The sequence below is a fragment of the Belonocnema kinseyi genome, chromosome 6, assembly GCF_010883055.1.
Source record: "Belonocnema kinseyi isolate 2016_QV_RU_SX_M_011 chromosome 6, B_treatae_v1, whole genome shotgun sequence".
NCBI lineage: Eukaryota > Metazoa > Arthropoda > Insecta > Hymenoptera > Cynipidae > Belonocnema > Belonocnema kinseyi.
Window position 1 is genome coordinate 89,832,598 of NC_046662.1, and position 20,993 is coordinate 89,853,590.

Here is a 20,993-nt window from a genome sequence, read left to right on the forward strand (position 1 = left end):
AGTTGTGTTAATGTTATGCTTCTCTTTTTTAAATTAGGATTTTTTCATGCAAAGATAGTTTTACCTAAATGATCTTAAAACTTTCTTGACAATTTTATTTATTAATTTAAATAGAAATAATATGTAACAGATTTTCACAAACAAGGATGCAAGAAATTGAAGGAATACCGTTTCGTGCATGGCAAAAGCCGTGCCTTATCACATACTTTTCATTTTTTTTATAATTATACAAACACACAGTGGCGCCCAGCGTACTTATTATAATAAACTTAATTTAAATTGTAGCATAAACTTAAATTTGTATGCTGAGCCTTCTATTTGCAACGTGCTATTCCGTCGTACAATTTCATTCTTAAAGACACAAATTTCCCGATAGATGGGGTATATTTTGATCTTTCTTCAATTTGATTTCCTAAAATTACTATTATTTTTATTAACTATGTGCCTAAATATTGGACGTCAATTGCGTTCAATGTTTAACAGTGCTGTGCACTTTTTCCAAAATAATGGAACTGACAATACTGTCTGAAACACTTTGCATCCTATGTGAGATTTTGTTGTGTATGACAGTTTGAAAGCGTTTTTTTTAAAATCAATAAAAAATGTATTGTACTCTATAGAGAGTTGAAAATGGGAGATATTTGAAAAAAGGTCGATGCATACAAAATTGAAGCATGTTTTACAGATGAACTAATTATACATATTATATTTGAATTTGAAGTGTGAATTAATGAATATGTCTAACGCATCACAGCAGCAAATACGTACGATCTATGATATGGAATGATATGAAACTTCGATAGGAAGAGTATAAGTATGCACACGAATCTCCACGTGTTTTTCTAAACAGCGCCTCATTATTTAGGAAATAACAATATAATTATTAACTAATCACTTTTCAATACGAGAAAGTTTTAAATTTGTGCTCATTATTGTTTGAAATCGAATTCTTTGCCGTCATTGAAACAATGGTTAAGAATAGTGATATTTGCCTGATATGTTATAAGTTTCTGGATATGATTTCCAGATAGATTTTGTAAGAAGAAAGTCAAAGTTAGTGATCCAAAATTCTCGATGAATGTTTGATATTTATTTATATCTTCTTATGCGTCCCATCTCTTTAACAAAGGATCTTAAATTTAAAATGCTTTCAAACAAAACATATTCCAAATTCGAGCTCTGCAAAAATTTGGACGACTGCCAAAAATCAGAAATAACAACAAACATGTTTTGAATATAAAAATCTCAAATAAAAAGATTTATTCCTAGTGCGATACAATTGGCAAACATTTGTATCAGTCTCTTTTCTAAAATATCAGAAATCAGCCAGACTGACAAAAAATTTAAAAGATCACGGGCAATGAGAAAACCAATTATTCAGGAAGGCTAAAAGTAGCTTTTTCTTAGCCTGGTGGACATTTTCATCGTAGGATGTTGGACTAGGTTTGGGGCTCGGGAGTGAAAAATTGGCTCGGTAAAGGATACAAAACCTAAGAGATAACATTGCTCGAGTAATTCCCTCCGGGATTGTACGATGTAACTAAATTCCAAGAAGACGTAAATTGTATTCGCAATATAAAAATTAAAGCACCGAATTAATGTCAGGATCTGAAATCTATCTCTTCTCCCTTCAAACGTAATTTCTTTCTCACGTGAAATCAGCGTGAAAAGAGTGGATACCCTCTCCGTTATTAGCGTAATAATGAATTCATTGTACCTATAAAGATGAAATATGTCTCCGATAAAATTAGCTCAGATTGGCATAATTCATCATTTTTATAGACAATAAATCATTTATGATTATACGTAGGCAATAACATCTCTATAAATACGTAAAATCCTCTTTTAATATTGATTTGTAAAGATAAAAATTTATTTGACAAAGTTTTTTTTAAAGATTTGATATGAAATTTAGAGCATAATTTTATCTCCTCGACTCTATAGATATGAAGTAGGTGAATTAATATTTCACTCAAAGTTTTTAATATCTACACAAAAATTATAAATATCTTCAGAAAAATGTATTCCGTCTGAGGGAACAAATCCCTACTAAAAAGGTCTTTCGTAGGTAAGATAAGCTTCCTAAAATATTTACATGTCCAAGTGAAGAGACAATTTTTACTCCTTTAATATTTATGAAAGTTTAATTTTTTCGGACAGAGTGTTTGTGGTTTGATTAACGAGATTGATGAAGTTCGATGAAGAAAATTGATGAGCAGTGAGTTTTCAATTGTTTTTTGTTTTAATCGATTCTAATTTATCTGCTGCTCAGCTGTCGAAAGGATCGAAGGTCAAAGAACGTGTTTCCGGAAGTCGTCGCAGATTGCTAAAGTTTTGATAAAGCGATGAAGAATGATCAGCATCCCCGGCACTAAATCGATGAGACACTTTGTTATCGGAATCCCAGGGTACTCGGTACACTCTCGAAATCCCTCGATGATCACCATCGTTGCTAAATTCATAATTGCCTGAAATAGGAGGCTCAACTTAAAATTGGTTTATATATTTGAGGTGCACAAAAGTTTCACACAATTTTTCTAAATTCTTCTAATTTTTTCCAGTTTTTAAATAACATTATTTATTCTTAGAAACTTTTTAAAGTTGCTTACAGCCTGTTAAAATACACAACTAACATTTCCTACAATTAAAAAAAACAAACAAAGGAAACACTTAATCGAGTACGCCTGCTTCTGCATTCCTGTGAAATCTTTCAAATCTTCAAATTTTTTGAATTTTTTGAATTCTTTAGAATTCTTTTGAAGTCCTTATTTCTCGTTAAGCCTTTTGAATTCTGTTGAATTTAGATCAACTGACCACTTTTGAATTCTCTTCGAATTTTTGGAATCATTATGCATTCTTTCGAATTATATTTTGAATTATTAGTCTCCTTTTGATTTTTTTTGGTCCCTTGAATTCCTTCAACAATTGTGAATTCTTTCGAATTCTTTGAATTATTTAAGAATGTTTTCAATTATTTTAATTTTTTAAATTGTTTAAAATTGTTTTGAATTATTTGAATTCTTTACATTATTTTTAATTCTTTAAGTTCTTTTGAACTCTCAGTTGTTTTGAAATCCTTGAATTCTTCTCAATTCTCCGAATATTTGTGAATTCTTTGAACTCTTTTGAATTCTTTGAAATCTTTTGAATCATTTGAATTCTTTGAATTCTGCGGAATTCAATAAAGTTCTTAGATTTTTTAAAAATCTTTCGAATCCTTGGAAAAAATCTTTTAAATCCATGGAATTCTTAAAAAAAATGTTAAATTATTTGATTTCTTTTGAATCTTTTCAAGTTTTTAAAAATCTTTCAATACGTTTGAAATCTTCTAATTTTTAAAATTCTTTGAATTCTTTTAAATGCTTTGAAATCTATTGACTTCTTTGAAAACTTTTGCCTTCTTTCAATCCCTTTGAAGTCCTTAACCTCTTTTAATTTTTTGAATTATATGGGTTTTTTAAATTCTTATGAATTGTAAAAATTCCACCAAATTCTTTTGAAATTTTTAAATATTCTAATTCCACAGGATTTTATTTAATTCTGTCGAAATATTTTGAATTTCTTTAAATTCTTTTGAATTATTTTAACTGTTTTGAATTCTTTGCACTTTCTTGAATTATATGTAAATTCTTTTGAATTCCTGGAATTCTTTTGGATTCTTGGAATTTTTTCGAATTCTTGGAATTATTTTAAATTCTAGCAATTCTTTGAATTGTTCTGTATTCTCTTGTATTGTTTGAAAGCCTTTTGACTTCTTTTTTGAAGTCTTTGACTTTTTATAGTTCTTTAGAATTGTGCAATTCTTTCACATTATTGAGATACACTGAAATGTTTTGAATTAATTTACAATAAAAAATTTCTTTGTTCTAAATTCATTAAATTTTTAAATTCCAGAATATAATTTACCTTGAGATTCGGCTGGTGATCTGGAAGGCGTACCACCTAATGGAGAAAGGGGTTCGTAAGGTGGTGGTGGTGGAGAAGATGGGGAAGGTGTGGGCGAAGGAGGAGCTGGCCTCAGGACGGCGTCGGGATCAAGACCCAAAATTTTGAGCACACGATGTGGGTCAGAACGGACCCAAATTTCCAAAAGGTCAACTGGCCAATCCGATTGTGTGCAAACGTCCATCAATCTAGGAGGTGGATTCCAACAAAGTGCATCTGGAGGATGTGATGAGCTTCTTGCCAAAACCCCACTTCCTGATCTTCCATTTGGCAACGGAAGATTGGGATTACTCTGAGGCGAGCTTGCCAGGATTTGCAAAGCTTGAATCGCATTTCTTACCTTGAACAATCATTTGCATTTTTATCAACTGAATATTGATTATGGAATTCTAAATAAAACAATTCTTAGGGGTATGATTTAAAAAATAAATATACCTCATAACTGAGCATTGTGACATCTTGATGTAAAGTAGAAACTTGTGTATCTAGTCTTTCGACTGATCCTCGATAATGATCTTCTACATTTTCGTGGACAGGAGCAGTGGTGGTTCTACTTCTAACTAAAACTGCTTTTAGCGGCCTTCTTCCTTCTCTGCATTTATCCATTTCGGGTGAATGCAGAAATCACATTATTTTTATTTGAAATAAATATTTTTGCATTTATTACAAAATTTCAATAAAACTTTAATTAAGAGAGAAAACTAAAAGATAAAAAACTATAAACTTTTGATTCGAAAGTATAAGCTGTAGATTAGATTAAGCAAACGATAAACTAAATTGGGGAAGAAATTTCGATTGGAGAAGGCAAATGAGTCAGAAGCTCACTATTTGTTTGTCAAGATGTGCGACGTTTCGTTGGCATGGGTTCGCCAAACTCAGCAGGCTAATTTCTTAAAAAGAACACCAAATAAATATCACTTGCTTTTACAGATAAATAATATAAGATTAACAGCAAATTAAAAAAAAAATTAATTTATCACTAAGAATCAGCAGTTAAAACATAATTTCTGTTTAACACGTCTAAAAGAAATAAATAAATACAAAGAGTACATTTTTTATTCATTTAAACTAGTGACGTAAAGTCAACTGAAGAGACAATCCTTGCGTCGAATCATATATAGTAAAATAACCGCACACACATACATACATTTGTAAATAATACTGATTTAATGTCCTTCTATCTTTTGGGAAGAATAATCAAAAATTTAATTTCTGTAATAAAGAAAAGTATACTTGAATAAGAGCAAAAATATCTTATTCTTTATTAATATTATAAGAATTGCTATTGATATGAATCATCTCTGAGATAAGTCTTTTTTATAGTTGGATTCAAGATTCATACTTTTTATATTATCCCAATCAAAAGTATGACTAAAATTATTTTGGTGTTCATAAAGAACGAACTCCGTTTTTTTCTTATTCATATGTTCATTTATTCGAGTTTTAAGAGATCTTTTTGTTTCACTCACATAAAATGCAGGACATTGGTTACAAGAAAAATTGTAAACTAGATTCGATCCATCCCATTTTTAGAAATATCATTACCTAATTTTATTACATAACTTAAACTTTTTTGATTATACGAATCGGAGTAATATAATAACTATTTAATATTTTAGACAATTTCGTAAAATTATTGGAAAACGGAAGACAAACCTTAAGTTGATCTACATGTGAGCGAATCTGATTATTGTTTACTACCTTGTTGATAGACTGATATTTAATTTTGATCAGACGGACTTTTATGTTTTTATTGATAAAAAAATTGGGTAATCGTTATTGATCTGTAACTGCTTCATTATTTTAAATTTTTTAAAGTGAAAATTATTATGCGATAATAGTCTTGCTCTGGCTACAAGATTGTGCACAATATTTTTTTTCTTTTGGATAGGATGATTTGATTGGCTTTTGGAACCAATTAGCAATAATATGATTATCATTTCTAATTAGCGTCATGTCTAAGAAATTAATACACTTATTTTGCTCAAATTGAAAAGTAAATTGTAAATTTTTATTGTAAGAATTAAAAGTTCTAATGGCTAGATCAATATGTGTTTTTGTTTAATGCATATTATTATGTCATCGACATATCTGTAGTATATAAGAGGAATAAAATCATAAATATTTTTTAACTTTCTTAAACATGTTACTTCCAACTCGTCCATCACAATGTCTGCAAACAAAGATGAAATTAAAGAACCTAAATGTGTAGGACTATTAACCAGAGAAATAATAGGTCGCAAAGGTACATCTTGTTGATGGATTTTTGGTAAACCATAACATTGAGCTAAAACTGTGTCAGTTAAAGTAAGTTGGTCATTGTGGTGTTTACATTAAAAAAAAATATTGTCATTAAGATTTTTTTAAAGTAGTTTTTTTGAAGGTTTTTTTTAACAGGAATGTAAGTAGATGTATCAAAAAGTAAAAGGGACATTTTTAAGTTATAAGTGTATTTTTTAAAAACAAACAGTGAGATTGCCTTTAGCAGCATTCGTAAAAAAGATATCGGAATTATTTTTCAAAAAGGTTTTAATCTTGTTAAGTTTTTTAGAAATTTATCTTCTTTGGATATATGAATATCTCTCTTCAAAGTGTTATTGATATTAATAGTTACTTTATCTCACATTTCATTTTGGAGATCACTGTGTAGATCTGAGATTGAAGAAGATTGAATTTGAATGGGTGTTAAATTTTTAAACCAATGATCTTTATTTTTCTTTGGTTGGTTATGTTGATTAGCAAATAAGGATGAAAATTTAAATTGGTGTTTATTGTTGCAACTTTTGTAAACAGAATTAAATTTTTCCAGAGATAAGTCAAAAAACTTTTTTTTAAATTATTATTAAGATCAGAATCCAAAATATTTTTTCTTAATTCTATGAGTGTTCTATTCAAAAAATTAATACGAAAATTAAATCTCGAATTTCAATTTTCAGAAATTCCCACGAATAATGATTATTAAACTTATTAAGTTGCTTACGATAAGTAGCACTATAGATAGAGACATTTTTTGTCGTCTAATAAGATTTTGAATGTGTTGAGGAATAACATAATTACTTCTGCATTTTAACATAAATTGACCCTTAGATGCAGCCTCGGCTAATCTTCGGTTTGTAGTAGTCCATTTTTTAAGCACGTTTTTGATCTTAGGTATATATTGATTATCAATATATTGAAAAAATTTCTGGTGTTAACAGTGCTGTTGAGAGAAAATAATTAAGCAGTTACCGATCAATAAATATTATCCAATTTTTGTCATAAATAAAAACAAAAATGTCAGTACGAACACAATTAAATATCACTCTATCAACAAGGTAGTAAATAATAATCAGATTCGTTCGCATGTAGATCAACTTAAGGTTTGTCTTCCGTTTTCCAATAATTTTACAAAATTGTCTAAAATATTAAATAGTTATAATATTGCTGCGATTCCTATACCAAAAAAAGTTTAAGTTCTGTAATAAAATTAGGTAAAGTGATTTCGGAAAATCGGATGAAACGAATCTAGTTTACAAATTTTCTTTTAAGCAATGTCCTGCATCTTATGTGGATGAAACAAAAATATCTCTACAACTCGAATAAATGATCATATGAATAAGAAAAAACGGAGTTCGTCGTTTATAAACACCAAAATAATTGAAGTTATAATTTAGATTGAGATAATGTAAAAATTATGGATCGTGAATCCAACTATAAAAAAGACTGATCTCAGAGATAATCCATATCAATAGCAATTCTAATAACATTAATAAAAAAGTAGATATTTTTTCTCTTAGTCAACTATATTTTCCTTTATTAAAGAAACTATATTTGTGATTATTCTGCCCAATAGATAGCAGGACATTAAATCAGTATTATTTACAAATGTATCAGTCAGTTAACTTTACATCGTCAGTTTAATCGAATCAAAAATGTGCTCTTTAAATTTATTTATTTCTTTTAGACGTGTTAAGCTGAAATTATGTTTTAACTGCTGATTCTTAGTGATAAATTAATTTTTTTTTTAATTTGCTGTTAATCTTATATTTTTTATCTGTAAAAGCAAGTGATATTCGTTGGGTGTCTTTTTGAATAAATTAGCCTGATGAGGTTGGCGAATCTATGCCAACGAAACGTCGCACATATTGACAAACAAATAGTAAGCTTTTGACTCATTTGCCTTCTCCAATCGAAACTTCTTCCCCAATAAAGTTATGGAAGGCGATTTGATGAATTATTCGATAAACTGAATTATTAATAAAATGAGTTTTTACATTATAATATAATATATACTTTTATATCTCTGTTTTTGATATTAACCTGAATTTCGCGTGACGCGGGCTACTTGCTGCGTGTAAGGGCGATCTGTTAGGGGGTGATAATGGGGAGGTTTCACCTTCTTCTGGAACGTTTTCATCATCCTCACTAATTGACGGAAGAGTCAACGACGGACCGTTCATGTCTAACTCTTGCTGCAAATGGAAAATTTGTGTGATTTTCAGCGGAATTATTACTAAATTTATTAATATTTGTCAATAGCATTGTTATTTAAAGTTGAAATATCCATCATATGTAATTTTAAAGTTATAATTTTAAATTTTCTCGAAATTGGATCGCTTTTTTAAAGAGCAAACCTTTTTTGGTTCGATTTCTCCATTTGAGAGCTAGAATTAAAAGTGTCTATTTTTAACCCAGAAAACGATAGTTCTTTCATTTATTTCCTCGAAATTGGATTTTTTTTAAACAATTTTTTTTACTTTGTTAGAGCATGGAAATATCTCGAAATGACTTTCCTCTTTTGCGTTGTGATAAATGTTCCTTCTAAATTTACAACATGTTTTTGGTTTCTCCTGAAAAAGGTAGAAAATAGTCCTTGACTCCTTATACATTTCCACCCTGGGGTTACCATTTTGAGATAAACGACAAGTTATTCCCGGAAAATTAAAATTCAGGAGAAATATTCAATGGAGATCTTTATCTAGTATTAAGTTTCGAAATATTATCATTACAGAATGCTTAGAAATTATAAAGAATTTATAAAAATTGCTTCAATATAAAGTCGTTACCTCAGCTTCATAACCCTCACGAAGGTTATACGTAAGATCGTGATGAATTTCATTTGAGAATACTTGTTGGTATTCTGGGTAAAGTCGCAAAACATCAACCAAACCCTGCATGTTGATACACTTGAGATCACAGTATGTCAGCGCTTTGACGTCACAGCTTGATTTCACCACAACGTCTGTAGACACAATGCCACTTCCACTTCCCCCATGGTGAGGGTGCTGTGCATTAATATCACTACCTACCAAATCTCCCTTGCCTAAAATTAAACCATTATTTATTCATTTTGTAATGTCACTTCAGATCCAAAGTTTAACTGAAAGTCGGCAGAAGTTAAAAGGGCGTTATTGATTCTACACAAATAAAATCTTCACAGAAAACCTTACAAATATTACAAATTTTTTTCAGAATGCATTTTAAGCCAAAAGGTATACTAAAAGTTATAAATCATAAATTACATGGTTAATTACAAATGAAATTTTTGGAATCTAAACCAATTCTAAGAGGCGATTCTGCACAAAGAAATGGAAAATAATGATTGAAGTAGCATACATTTTTTTAATGTTTAGATATGCACTGTTTATTTGTGTACAATGGATAACGCCCCGAATATAAGTATATCTTTAAAGCGTTAGAAATAGGTAGCTTTGAAATATTTTACACTATCGCTTACTCTTAAAAGGTCTACTTTTTTTTTTAGTTTTTAAAACTTTTATAAAAAATCCTTTAATTTATGGGGCGGTATAGATTCCGTACAGTTAAACTTTATACTGTAAAACTTCATATATTGTGAGAATGGTTTGTTTTAAAGTTACGAGTTCTGTCCGGAAAGTGTCCCATATATTGTAACGTACCAGAAGTAAGAGTTAATTCTGGTCAATGGCGATGATATCCTATTTCAAGTACTTCCTTTTAAAAAACCAGAACCTTCTTACTGCGACCCTTCCACTATTGGAAGTACCCTTTAGAGGAAGTACCCCCTAGAGCCACACGAGTCATTCCTAAATTTTAACACTCCCACTCGTTCCACATCTCAAGGTGTTTTTAGCTTAAATCATGTTTTAATTTGTGTATCACTCACAGACTCATCACCATACACTTTTCGATTCATAACGATGATTAGAGCACAAGGTCGAATGCTTTCTAGACAAACCTTGTAGAATCAACTCGATAGGATTTAAATCTATACGATAATACTCTATGCAAGCCAATTAATAGTATATTACATCACAAGTAGGGTTCGACAGGTATAAGGGTTTTACAACTCATCCTGCGAACATTGAGCTCCACGTGAGAACCTGTCTAATCCTACGAGTGATGTACAATATTTTATTCGACATCAGCATTTTATGAGACTTTGGGACCTTCTGGAAAGTAAATCGTGATGCTTGTAATCTTTGGTCGTAAAAGCTTATGACTTGGCTATGAGTGGTAATCTCGTGTGGCGCGAAATTTGACATTGGTTATATATATGTCAACAATAAAGTAAAACTACCTATGCAAATACAGTGTGGCAGCGTTCGACACTAATTATTAGCAGCCATCAGCTGACACCGTTTGGGAAAGGACTATCTAACGCTCACTTTCCGGCGGGCGTTACAGGCTCATAACATGGTAGTTTCGATTAAAAGCTTTTTATTTTTTAATTTAAAAAAGTGTACACCATTAATTTCAAAAAGCAAAACAATATACAAGGTAATTGGCAAATTATTGTTATGGAGTTTTAATGTATAGAATTTAATTGCGAAAAATGTGAATAAAAATAAATACGTGCAGGGTTCAGACGTTTCTAATTGATCGTATAGAGTTTGCTTCTGTAGAATTAAAAGGTAGCAGACCTTCATAGCCTGAATTTTGTTGGAACCTAATGACCTTTTGAAAAAGAAACTTTTCATGGTTTAACTTATCACTAATATATTTCAAAAGCACCTTATGATATTTGTATAAATGAACAACTCCTGTAAATTCGTAAAAATGTAGATTGGGTCCTTGTTACATGCTACCTTTCAATTGAAATCACTCTGTTCTTTTTTGCTAAATGTTACTAATTAATTTAAAAAATCAACAATAATAGCACAGAAAAACTAATAATAAAATTGGTTGTAGGTAATTTTTAGAGGGACAAAGTTTTATTTAGACAACTTCAAGTCTTTCAAAATTCATTTGTTTTAATGGGAAAACAAAAGAAACTTAAACCGATATTCGGGTAAAGTTTATGCTGTGGGGCTAATTTTTGTCTCAGGTAATTTTGACGTCGGAATCAAGATAAAGTTTATCCTTCGTTTTTTCTGTGAGGTAAATTTAAAAAAATGTTCTGATTCTTACCTAAAATGGCAACAACCATGCTGTTTTGCATAACTTCCATGCTGCCGTTGCAAAGATAATAAATATAAGATAGAGCATCGCCCTTGTGAATAAGGAATTCGCCCGGAGCACAGAAATTGCTTCTTATGTGAAGCGAGAGGAGTTTGAGGCATCCTTGAGAAGCACTTTCGAATATGGGTAAACTCAAAATTTCTCGGTGTAAGTGCATCGATACGTCGCCCCGTAGCTCTTCCGGGAACTCTTTGAGAGTCTGGAAGAAGATGCTGAAAGTAGAGCTGGGCTATGTGGGAATTAAAAACAACCACCGTCATTTAAACATTTACCCTGGCATGAATTGCATTACTTCGATAAATACTTTACTATTTAATTTAAAAATTTTACTTTACCCAGCAATTCCAATAATTTTTTTATATCAATTTAATGCTTTAGAATATTGGAAAAGTGGGGAAAAACAGCAATCCATGAACTAGACTCAAAATATTTGATCGATTTAACGCAATTATTTTCAGTCTAATTCAACAACAAAAAATTGCTGAAAACTTATAAGCTACTTTTATAGTGCCTTAAGACTTTTGTATTACTGATCATTTACTTTTCATTGATGTTTGCAAAAGAAAAAAAATTTGGTTGTTGTTCTAAGAAAAGGTTTATGTAGTATTTCGAATTTCGTGTAGAATAGTAGTGTTTTTTCTTTATTTTTTGAAAGATTTTACTTCAATGTGGGTGTTGTTTATATGACAAAAATTATTTTTGAAGCCACTGAACAAGCTAACGTACCTCGTGAATATCGATACCGTGATTTAGTGACCACATCGTCTGAAAGTAGTCTTGCATTCTTTGCTTGAGCTCATCTGGTATAGAGTGAAGAACAAGAAAATCTTTCAGATCCCTCCATTTCGATTGATATAATGACCTTCTTGAATACATCCTTTGTATGATTGCAGTCACATTACCAAATACCACTGCGTGCATTAAGGCTGTAATTCAAATTTAAATCAATTTAGATTGATTAAAAACATGAGGATAAAATAAAGAATTTGTTTTTTCGTTAGAACCTTCTAAAAACGCGTTTTATACGCAAAATGTTCAATTTCCAAAATGCTTAAATAGGATATCTTTGAAACATCGGACAAAATTTTCTAACAATGTTCTTGGACATTAGGGCCCACTGTGTTATTTACTATTGCTAATGAAAAAAAGTAAGAAACTTTTTGGTGTAGAAAGATTAAAATAAAAAAACTATTTAGTAAAAATAAAATCGGAATACTAACCTCCGACGAGCATAATCATGATGGAGAATATTTTTTCGGGTGTAGTATTAGCTGATACGTTTCCAAATCCCACAGACGTGAGACTGCTGCAGGTGAAATATAACGCTGTCACGTAACTCTCAATATGCGTCACATTTTCAACGGGAATTTTGAGCCTTTCTGCGAGAATATGAATCCAGCCTGCAAAGAAAAAACGAAATCGTACATCATTTAAGAACATTGCGTTTCTTTTGAAGTTTGATAGACGTTTTAATGAACCTTTGTGAGAACTGCATGTGTGTTTTCTAAACTACCATCACATTCACAAGTTTATTAAAAAAAGTAAAGGGGAAAATGTTTATATCTAAGGGACTAACAAATTGGCAAAATATGTTGCCAATTTGAGGAGGTTGGAGAAGGTTGAATTAAAAACTATGGGTAGTAATTTTTTCTTGCTTAAAAAGTATACTTACATTTTTGGTTGGGAATTCATCTCATTCGGTAAAAATTTTATATATCTTGTTAAAAGTAAGACTATTATTGGAAAACATGATTTTTCTGAATGAAATATTCAACAGCTATTTTAAAAGTTGTATTACTTTGTAAAATATTAATTTTTTTGTTGAAAATTTATCTCTTTCGATAGAAAATCACATTTTTGGTTGATAATTAAACTATTTGGTAGAATATTAAAGTCTTGCTTAAATTTAAAATCGATTTTTTCTAGTTAAAAATTCAAATATTTGGTTAAAAATTAATGTATTGTATAAAATTGTATATTTCTTGACACAAAATTAAACCTCTTAGTTGAAAATACAATTTTTTCGTTGAAAATTAATCTTTTTTGCTTGAGCACTCAACTCTTTTGTTGAAAAAATCAATTTTTTTGTTGAATTCAACTGTTATTGATTTCACAATAAAATCTTTCATAGTTGGATTCATAATTTTAGTGAAAAATACAACGATTGGAATACAAAATGTATTTTTTGTTGAAAATTAATATTATCGGGTTGTTTGAGAATTCACAAATTGAAAACCTAACTATTGGGTTGTAAAGTTGTAAAGTTGATTTTTAAATTTAAATCAGATCTTTTTTAGTAGAAAATTTAACTATTTTGTTAAAAAATAATGTATTTGTTGAAAATTCATCTATTTCGACAAAAAATCCATCTTCTTGGTTAAAAATGAAAATGTTTGACCGTAAAGTAATCTGTTTGGGTTATTGACTCAAATATTTTTTTAAAAATTTGCCTTTTTTCTTGAATTCAATTGTTTTTTATTTCAAATACATATTTTCGGGTTAAAAATTCAACTGTTTTTAGAAAGTGTAACTTTCTTAGTTGAAAAATTGGTTGAATTTAACTGGTTGAAATTGTTTGTTGTTTTTGACAAGTAATGTTTGTAACTCAAAATTTAACTATTCCGTTTTGGTTGAATATTGCTCTTTTTTACTTGAAAATTCAACTATTTGGTTAAAGTTCATATATTATGTAGAGAATTCATCTTTTGGTACAAGGAGAGAAATTTCAAGAGATTAAATCACGGAAGCTCTTGATTTTAAAGCTACAATTTTTACGTGATTTAAAGTCTCGGAATCTGTGATTTAATATCATATAATTTAAGACCTGAGACCAAAGGGGTGTGGCCTAATGCCTGAATCTTCGAAACTATGTTTTAAAAGCAAGGCTTCCGAGATCTTAGTTCACGCGCCAAAGCGTAATCAAATCAAGGAGTAGTGCCGTGAAGTAATCTCCCGAAATTTCTCTCTGTGTAGAGAATTATATTTCTTAGTTGAATATTCATCTTTCTGGATTAAAAATTCAGCTGTTTGGTTAGAAATGAACTTTTTTGTTGAAAATTCAACTGCCTTCAGAAAAAATCGCCTATTGGGCTTGAATGTTTAACTATTTGGTTGTTGATGCAAATTTTGCATCAACAATTTTGTTGAAATGCAATATAATTTGCTGAAAATGCATATGCAGTTTAAAGTTCACCATATCGTCACGTATTTTGGAATATTGGCAACTGAACACTATACGAGCCCAAAATTGGTAACGCATACCAAACTAGAAAAGGCAAAGAGGTTCGTGATCCTAAAACTGCCTTTAAAATGCAAATTCAAACCATGAAAATTTAAATTAGGACTGCAGAGTTTTATATTGGAGAATCAGACACAATTGCTTTATATATAAATATTTTGTTTTTGTTTTGAGTTTCATTAGTCTTGTTCTACGTAACCTGAGCGGAATTTTTATATTACATGGATGAGGTTTGAATTTCTGGTTTACAAATTCTGGAGAAGCCACCCACGCTTTTCGAGTGGCTGGAATTTGCTGAAACCGTAAGTCCATTGCGTTTGTGAAGGTACGCGGTAGATAAGCCAGAGTTTTGCATCCTGAATCCACGTTAAATCTTAAATCTAGGTCAAAAATATTAGAATATTTCTCCTTGTAAGGTGAATGGGTGACTTTCTTTACTCTGTGGAAAGATCGTTTTTCCGTGGTCATGGGTCTATCTACAGAGAGCTCCTTACATTTTTTCGATCAAGCTATGCTAATTTTTTACTACTTAATGTCATTTTTGTTTAAAATGTCATGTTTCATAATTTTCCACATTTTTAAATGGCATTGACTAACTTTCCTGAATCTAAGAGTTTTCCTGAATAGCGCCCGAGAGAGCAATCTACGTGCACCTATCACACGCGAAAGTACCTACATTTACGACTCCCAGTGCAAGAGGCAATGGGAAATTTTTTCTCGCCTTTAAGCTTTTCGAGCGACAGGAAAGAAAAAAGATAACGAAGATTACAAAGCAAAAGAAATAAGCTAGACAATGGTAATTAAAACTTTTGATTTCTTTTTTCCTAAGTTATAGAGGATTGTGATTTTTTCTTTCTAATGATAGTGACTACAAATTTTTTTACGAGAACTAAAATAAGATTTCAAGTTTAATAATTAAACATCGGGAGCTTACTAATTCGCTCTATAGCAACTAAATAAGATAATTTTTGGTAAATGCTTTAAATTAATCTTCTTGTCAAAAAAAAAAAAAAAGATTAAATGTTTTTCGTCCCATTCATTTGATTCATTCTTATCCTTTTGTAGAGTATGACAGATTACAAAAATCCGAATTTGAAATTCAAGTCTTCGTTGTTCAAATCTAAAGAATTCAAATTTTGAAACATATCCAAAGGTTAATCCAAGGATTAAAAAATAAACTCAAAATTAAAATTTTAAAATACTGTACGATCCTGCAAACAAAATTCGAATTTAAACGAATTTAAGTTGAAATTTTAAGAATTCGAAATGATGGCTTGTAAAATTCATAATCTAAAACTAAATTATTGGATGTTAAACAATTTTTAAATCAAAGCTTCACATAAATAAAAGACTTAGTTTTGTCATAGCTTAATTTTGGATTTTTCCTGTTCGCACCTATTTCTCATATTCCGAATTCTATTTTTCTGAATCGTAGGTCCCATAATAACAGCGCAATTTTGTTATACACTGGAACCTTGATTGAATTATGGTTTCGGTTATTGCTTGCAGTGGCGTTGTTATTATTACCAGGGTCTCCAAACGAAAACTGGAAGGGCTGCGTGAATAATTTCTGTTAGATTTTGTCTTGAAATATTAATAATTCCAAATTCAGCAATGCAAAAATGCAATCGACAATTTTAAACTCCCGAAATTGAATATTTACAAATTACAATTTTTAAAGCAAATAATTTAGGTTGAATTATAAATCTGAGAATAATAAAATTAAACTAATTAATATAGGGTACTGTAAAATATAACGATATTTAATATACACGTAACCAATTTTCAGCTCGTTGGGTTATGGAAACTTCCTGGAGATTACATAAAGAAAGTAAGAGATCAAGCAATGTATTTCTGCTATGTATGCATTTCAAGAAGAAATAGCTTCTACCTAATAAACACCCCTATGAGAGGCCGGATGACGTTATGTACGCGGAAATTAATATTACAATTAATAAGAATTCATAAAACCTTTAAATTACGCAGAATAGGTGAAAATAGTTTAAAATATGTGAAAAATGAGTATTTGAACAATTTATCAAATTTTTCAGCATTTCTAAATATCCTCTCATTTTTTAGTAATATAAATTAGTGTAGAAAATGATCTTGTATTTAAACACATATTATTTGAAAATGTTAATCCTTAGTTGATTCTACTTGAAATAAATGTAACTAAATCGATTTTTAAATATTAAAAAATCTTCTTAACTATGAAGTTAACAAGTGTAGTCCGTGGATTGAATAGTTTAAACAATTATTTCTAGTTTTAACCTGAAAAAGCAACTACGGTTGACAGGACGAAAGACTTGTTTGGAATAATATTTTAGAAAAAATTGATAAAATTAAATTTAAAAAACGTTGAGTTCTTTGTAAGAGTCAGAGGATAGAAATTGATCAGATGGGATAGAAAAAAGCAAAGAAAAGGATAAAAGTGGATATTATTGTCAATAATAAAAATAGAATAGAAGTGGCTAGCAAGTAATATATAGTAAAACGCTAACGGATGTAAGATGCTTGTAAAGAGCTGTAGCCTATTCAACAAAGAAAAAAATAAAATAAACAAGTTATTTTAAAAAATGTCGAATACAAGATTTTTTTTACATGATTAGTACAGTAGTGAAATTTAGTAACTAAGCTGATAATTCTTAAAAGTTTAAAATGAACATTTTTAGTTGAAAATCGACAGTATTAAGTGTATACGATATTAAAACATACAATTATGCTTCGTAATATATGTTTTCACGCCCCTCATCCGTTACTTCCATTTTTATCTATGGTTTTTATGCAGGTAACACTACCGAATACGCTGACTGATTTTATTTTATTTTTACCAAATATCCTCAATTGCAAAATTGTATTCTATAATTTATAGAATTATCAATTTAATTATTAAATTTCATTACTATACTAATAATGTAATCAAATATAGTTTTCCACAATAGAGTGCCTTTTGATGCCTAGCGTATTCGACATTTTTGTTTACATAATTTTTTTATTTTATACCTTTCAGTACTAAATGTACACAAGTGCAGAATAATTTTTAGTGCTTTCAAAATAATTGTAATCACTCCTTTGTACTTTACTTTGTTGATCACTTTTATTTTTATTCTGCTGCTCAGCCTCTACGGTAATTTTGATTAAATCTTCATCCAAACTTCCGTCATCCCAAAATGTATCTATAAAATTAATATTATAATGTTCCGTTTATTATTTTTATAATTTAAAAAACTTTAAAAATGCTAAACCTTGTACAAAATCTCTTTCATACATTTTTCTTAGAAATGCTTCATAATATCTCTCTGTTTCAATTTGCATCAAATTAATAGCGTGTATTATTTTCTCTTTGTTCATCCAATTAAAGGAACTATTGTCTGATAAGGCAAACGTAATTTTAAGATCTGAAAAATATTTGATTCAATATAAATATTTGTATAAAAAAGAATTTTTCGAAGGCATTTTTGGTTAGAGTTGAATTTTGTAACAAATTAAAGCTATATATTTATTTTAATTATAATTTTCATTATAATTTTCTATTATTTACCGTATTTGTCTTCTATAATGTAATAATAATATTTGATATTTTAGTGATAAGTTAATTATTGTTTATTAATTATTGATGACTAATTTATATATTTTATTGCATATTTGTAAATTTTAGAAAAAGTGACCACTCTTATAAGGTTAGTTGCACACATTGTTAAGATGATAATTTAAGTTTCTTTCAGAAAAACTACATCTTAACTCGGAATAATACCAAAGTAGGTTTTTTTAGTTTCAATCGCATGGCAATACATCTATTTGCGATGTTACAACAATATTACATTTCGTAACCTCAAGATGTCACTTTTCGAAAACATTGTACAATTTAGGTCTTTTGTTGATTCTGAAATGTTTTATTCAAATCAGTCAATAACTGACGGACCTATCCAATACAGGTTGTAAAATATTTTTACAGTACAATTACAAATATATGTTTTCCTGTTGCTGTAAATAATCGATTAATAAAATAGAAAAAGTATGACTTCTTGGAAAGAGTCAGAGGATATAAATTAATCAGATGAGATGCAAAAAAAGTAAAAAGGATAAACAGTATGGACAGGAATGGATGAACACAAGTAGCTGGACACTTAATCAATCTGGATAAAAATATTCATATAGATAATAAGAATTTAAAAAAAAGATAGAATCAGATGGAATAGTATTCCACATTTGGATAAAAGGGACGTACAAAACTGTTTGAATGCTGATTCGCGACTTACTATAAATAAAATAAATTGATATGCACATTTTTCTCTACTTTCTGTCTCTTTCTATCCTCCTTTCTAGCAGAGCCAAAAAGTTTTCTTTTCATAGGTCGGATATAAAGTTTCCAGTGCAAGCATGTATAAGCTTTTTAACAAAAAATCTTAAAACAACAATATTGACAACTTTACCATTTCCTAGTATAAATATCTTCTTCCTTAATATATTCGCACTTACCAAGATTCCAATCTTTGTCATTTCGTGATCTTTCCTTTTCTGCGATGACATACCAGATGCAGGCCAGCCAATGGGCAACGAGAGTGAAGGAAATCATCAGCAATGCTAGTATCATTGCACTGTACTGAGAATATCTGTCCATTTTCTGGAGAAGGCGAGCCAGCCTCAGTAACCTGGTGAGCTTCACCAGATGGATATGACTGTGACCTGATTCCTATTGGGAACAAAGGGATGTTGTTTTCGTGAATCGTATAAAATTATGAACATGCTGAATATAATAAACTTGTGCAACTTCGAAAGGAACATTTCATCAAAAAGTTGGATGTTGGACGGTAACCACTTTATACCTGGTTTTACCCCCAGACTAGTTTATTTCCGGTCGTACGGTATATACTCTAAACAGGTGAACAACGGCTTATCAGACTTTATATGTTTTCATCCGGTGACAGTAAATCTTGTTTATCACGAAATTTCCTATCTCATAAAGACTATTTTCTAGCTGCGAGGAATAAAAATTAGTTTTCGAAATTATCATTTACTTTGAAAATTTAAAAAGGTTACCTTACTTCGCTCTTACGGTCCAATTTTAACAAACAAAAAACGATTCTGGTTGTTTAAAAAATCGTTACTAGAATTGTTTTTTGTTTGTTACAATTGGACCATAAGACCGAAGTGAGAAATTAAAAAAAATTAAATTATATCAACGGACGGAAAAAAAGAAGAAGCATCTGGACTTTTGCTGCAAAAAGTTGGTTTAGATAATTCATAATTATCATTTACGCTTCCTTTAAAAAGGGCATTTAAATACGTGTGAAATGAAAAAAGTTTAGTAATTCATTTTCAGAAGATAGACATCAACTTGGTTGAACTAAATAGTTAAAACAAATTTGTTCTAAAAATTCAAATATGCCATTTTTGGTTTAAAGTGGATAATTTTTAGTAGAAAATTTAGCTATTAAACTTTTCGTAGAAAATTCACATATTTTGGCTAAAAGATCAACTACTTGGTTGAAAGTATTTTATAAAACAATCATTTTATTGTCACAAGATTGAACTATTTTGTTTGAAAATTCGTTTTCTTTTTGATTGGAAATTAATTTTTATAACTGAAAATTGAACTATTTGTTGTTGTTAGAAATTTATGTATTTTGATGTAAATTCGTTTTTTTTTGTTTGCAGAAAATGACTCTCCTTGATTAAAAATGCAACTAATTGCCTGCAACTTGAACAACTTTGTTAAAAATTAATTTTATTTGTTGAAGATTCATCTCTTTTGTTGAAAAACTGATCTACCTTGTTAATATATTGCATGTTTGTTGAAAAATATTTTGCTGTTGTTAAGAAACTAATTTTTTAACATAAAAATTTACCTATTCCATAATTGGTTAAAAATATATCGTTTTCAGTTTAAAATTAAACTATTCGACTTCAAAATGTAACTGCTTCGTTGAGCACGCGTCTTTATTCAAATATTTTCTAGAAAATTAGCCTTTTGTGGTTGAAAAATCTATTATTTTCTTAGAAAATATCCTCTTGATGAAAATTGATCTCTTTTGGTAGAAAGTTGACCTCTTTCGGTTAAAAATGCTACTGATTGGTTACAAATTAATATTTTTCGATTCAAAATTTAAGTACCTGGTTGAGAGTTAAAATTCTTAGTTAAAAACACATTTTATTTGTTAAAGATTCATAATTTTATTTGAAACATTAACATTATAACATTAACATTATAAATTCATTTTTGTAGGTTGATAATCCAACAATTTTGCAAAAAAGCAAACAATTTTATCGACAATTTCATTATTTTGCTGAGAATTACACAGGCCAACAATTCTCAGAACCAGAGACCAGACCTACTATACCCGAAGGTTTTTGCTGCGCTGAATCCGAATCTGACCTCAGAAAAATTCCA

The 20,993-nt window shown here is 29.6% G+C and overlaps 1 protein-coding gene across 1 annotated transcript in view; it reads right to left on the reverse strand.

The window, feature by feature from the left end:
• Positions 1-212: 212 nt before the first annotated feature.
• LOC117174693 (potassium voltage-gated channel subfamily H member 8) overlaps positions 213-20,993 on the reverse strand; it is a 288,810-nt gene continuing 268,029 nt past the window's right edge. The window contains exons 8-16 of the mRNA XM_033363998.1: positions 19,082-19,295; positions 12,585-12,764; positions 12,091-12,290; positions 11,314-11,563; positions 8,991-9,247; positions 8,245-8,396; positions 4,381-4,537; positions 3,907-4,285; positions 213-2,468 (exon numbers count right to left, since the gene is read on the reverse strand). Coding sequence (XP_033219889.1) covers positions 2,269-2,468; positions 3,907-4,285; positions 4,381-4,537; positions 8,245-8,396; positions 8,991-9,247; positions 11,314-11,563; positions 12,091-12,290; positions 12,585-12,764; positions 19,082-19,295 — 1,989 coding nt within the window. The 3' untranslated portion in view covers positions 213-2,268. The remainder of the gene's footprint in view (positions 2,469-3,906; positions 4,286-4,380; positions 4,538-8,244; positions 8,397-8,990; positions 9,248-11,313; positions 11,564-12,090; positions 12,291-12,584; positions 12,765-19,081; positions 19,296-20,993) is intronic.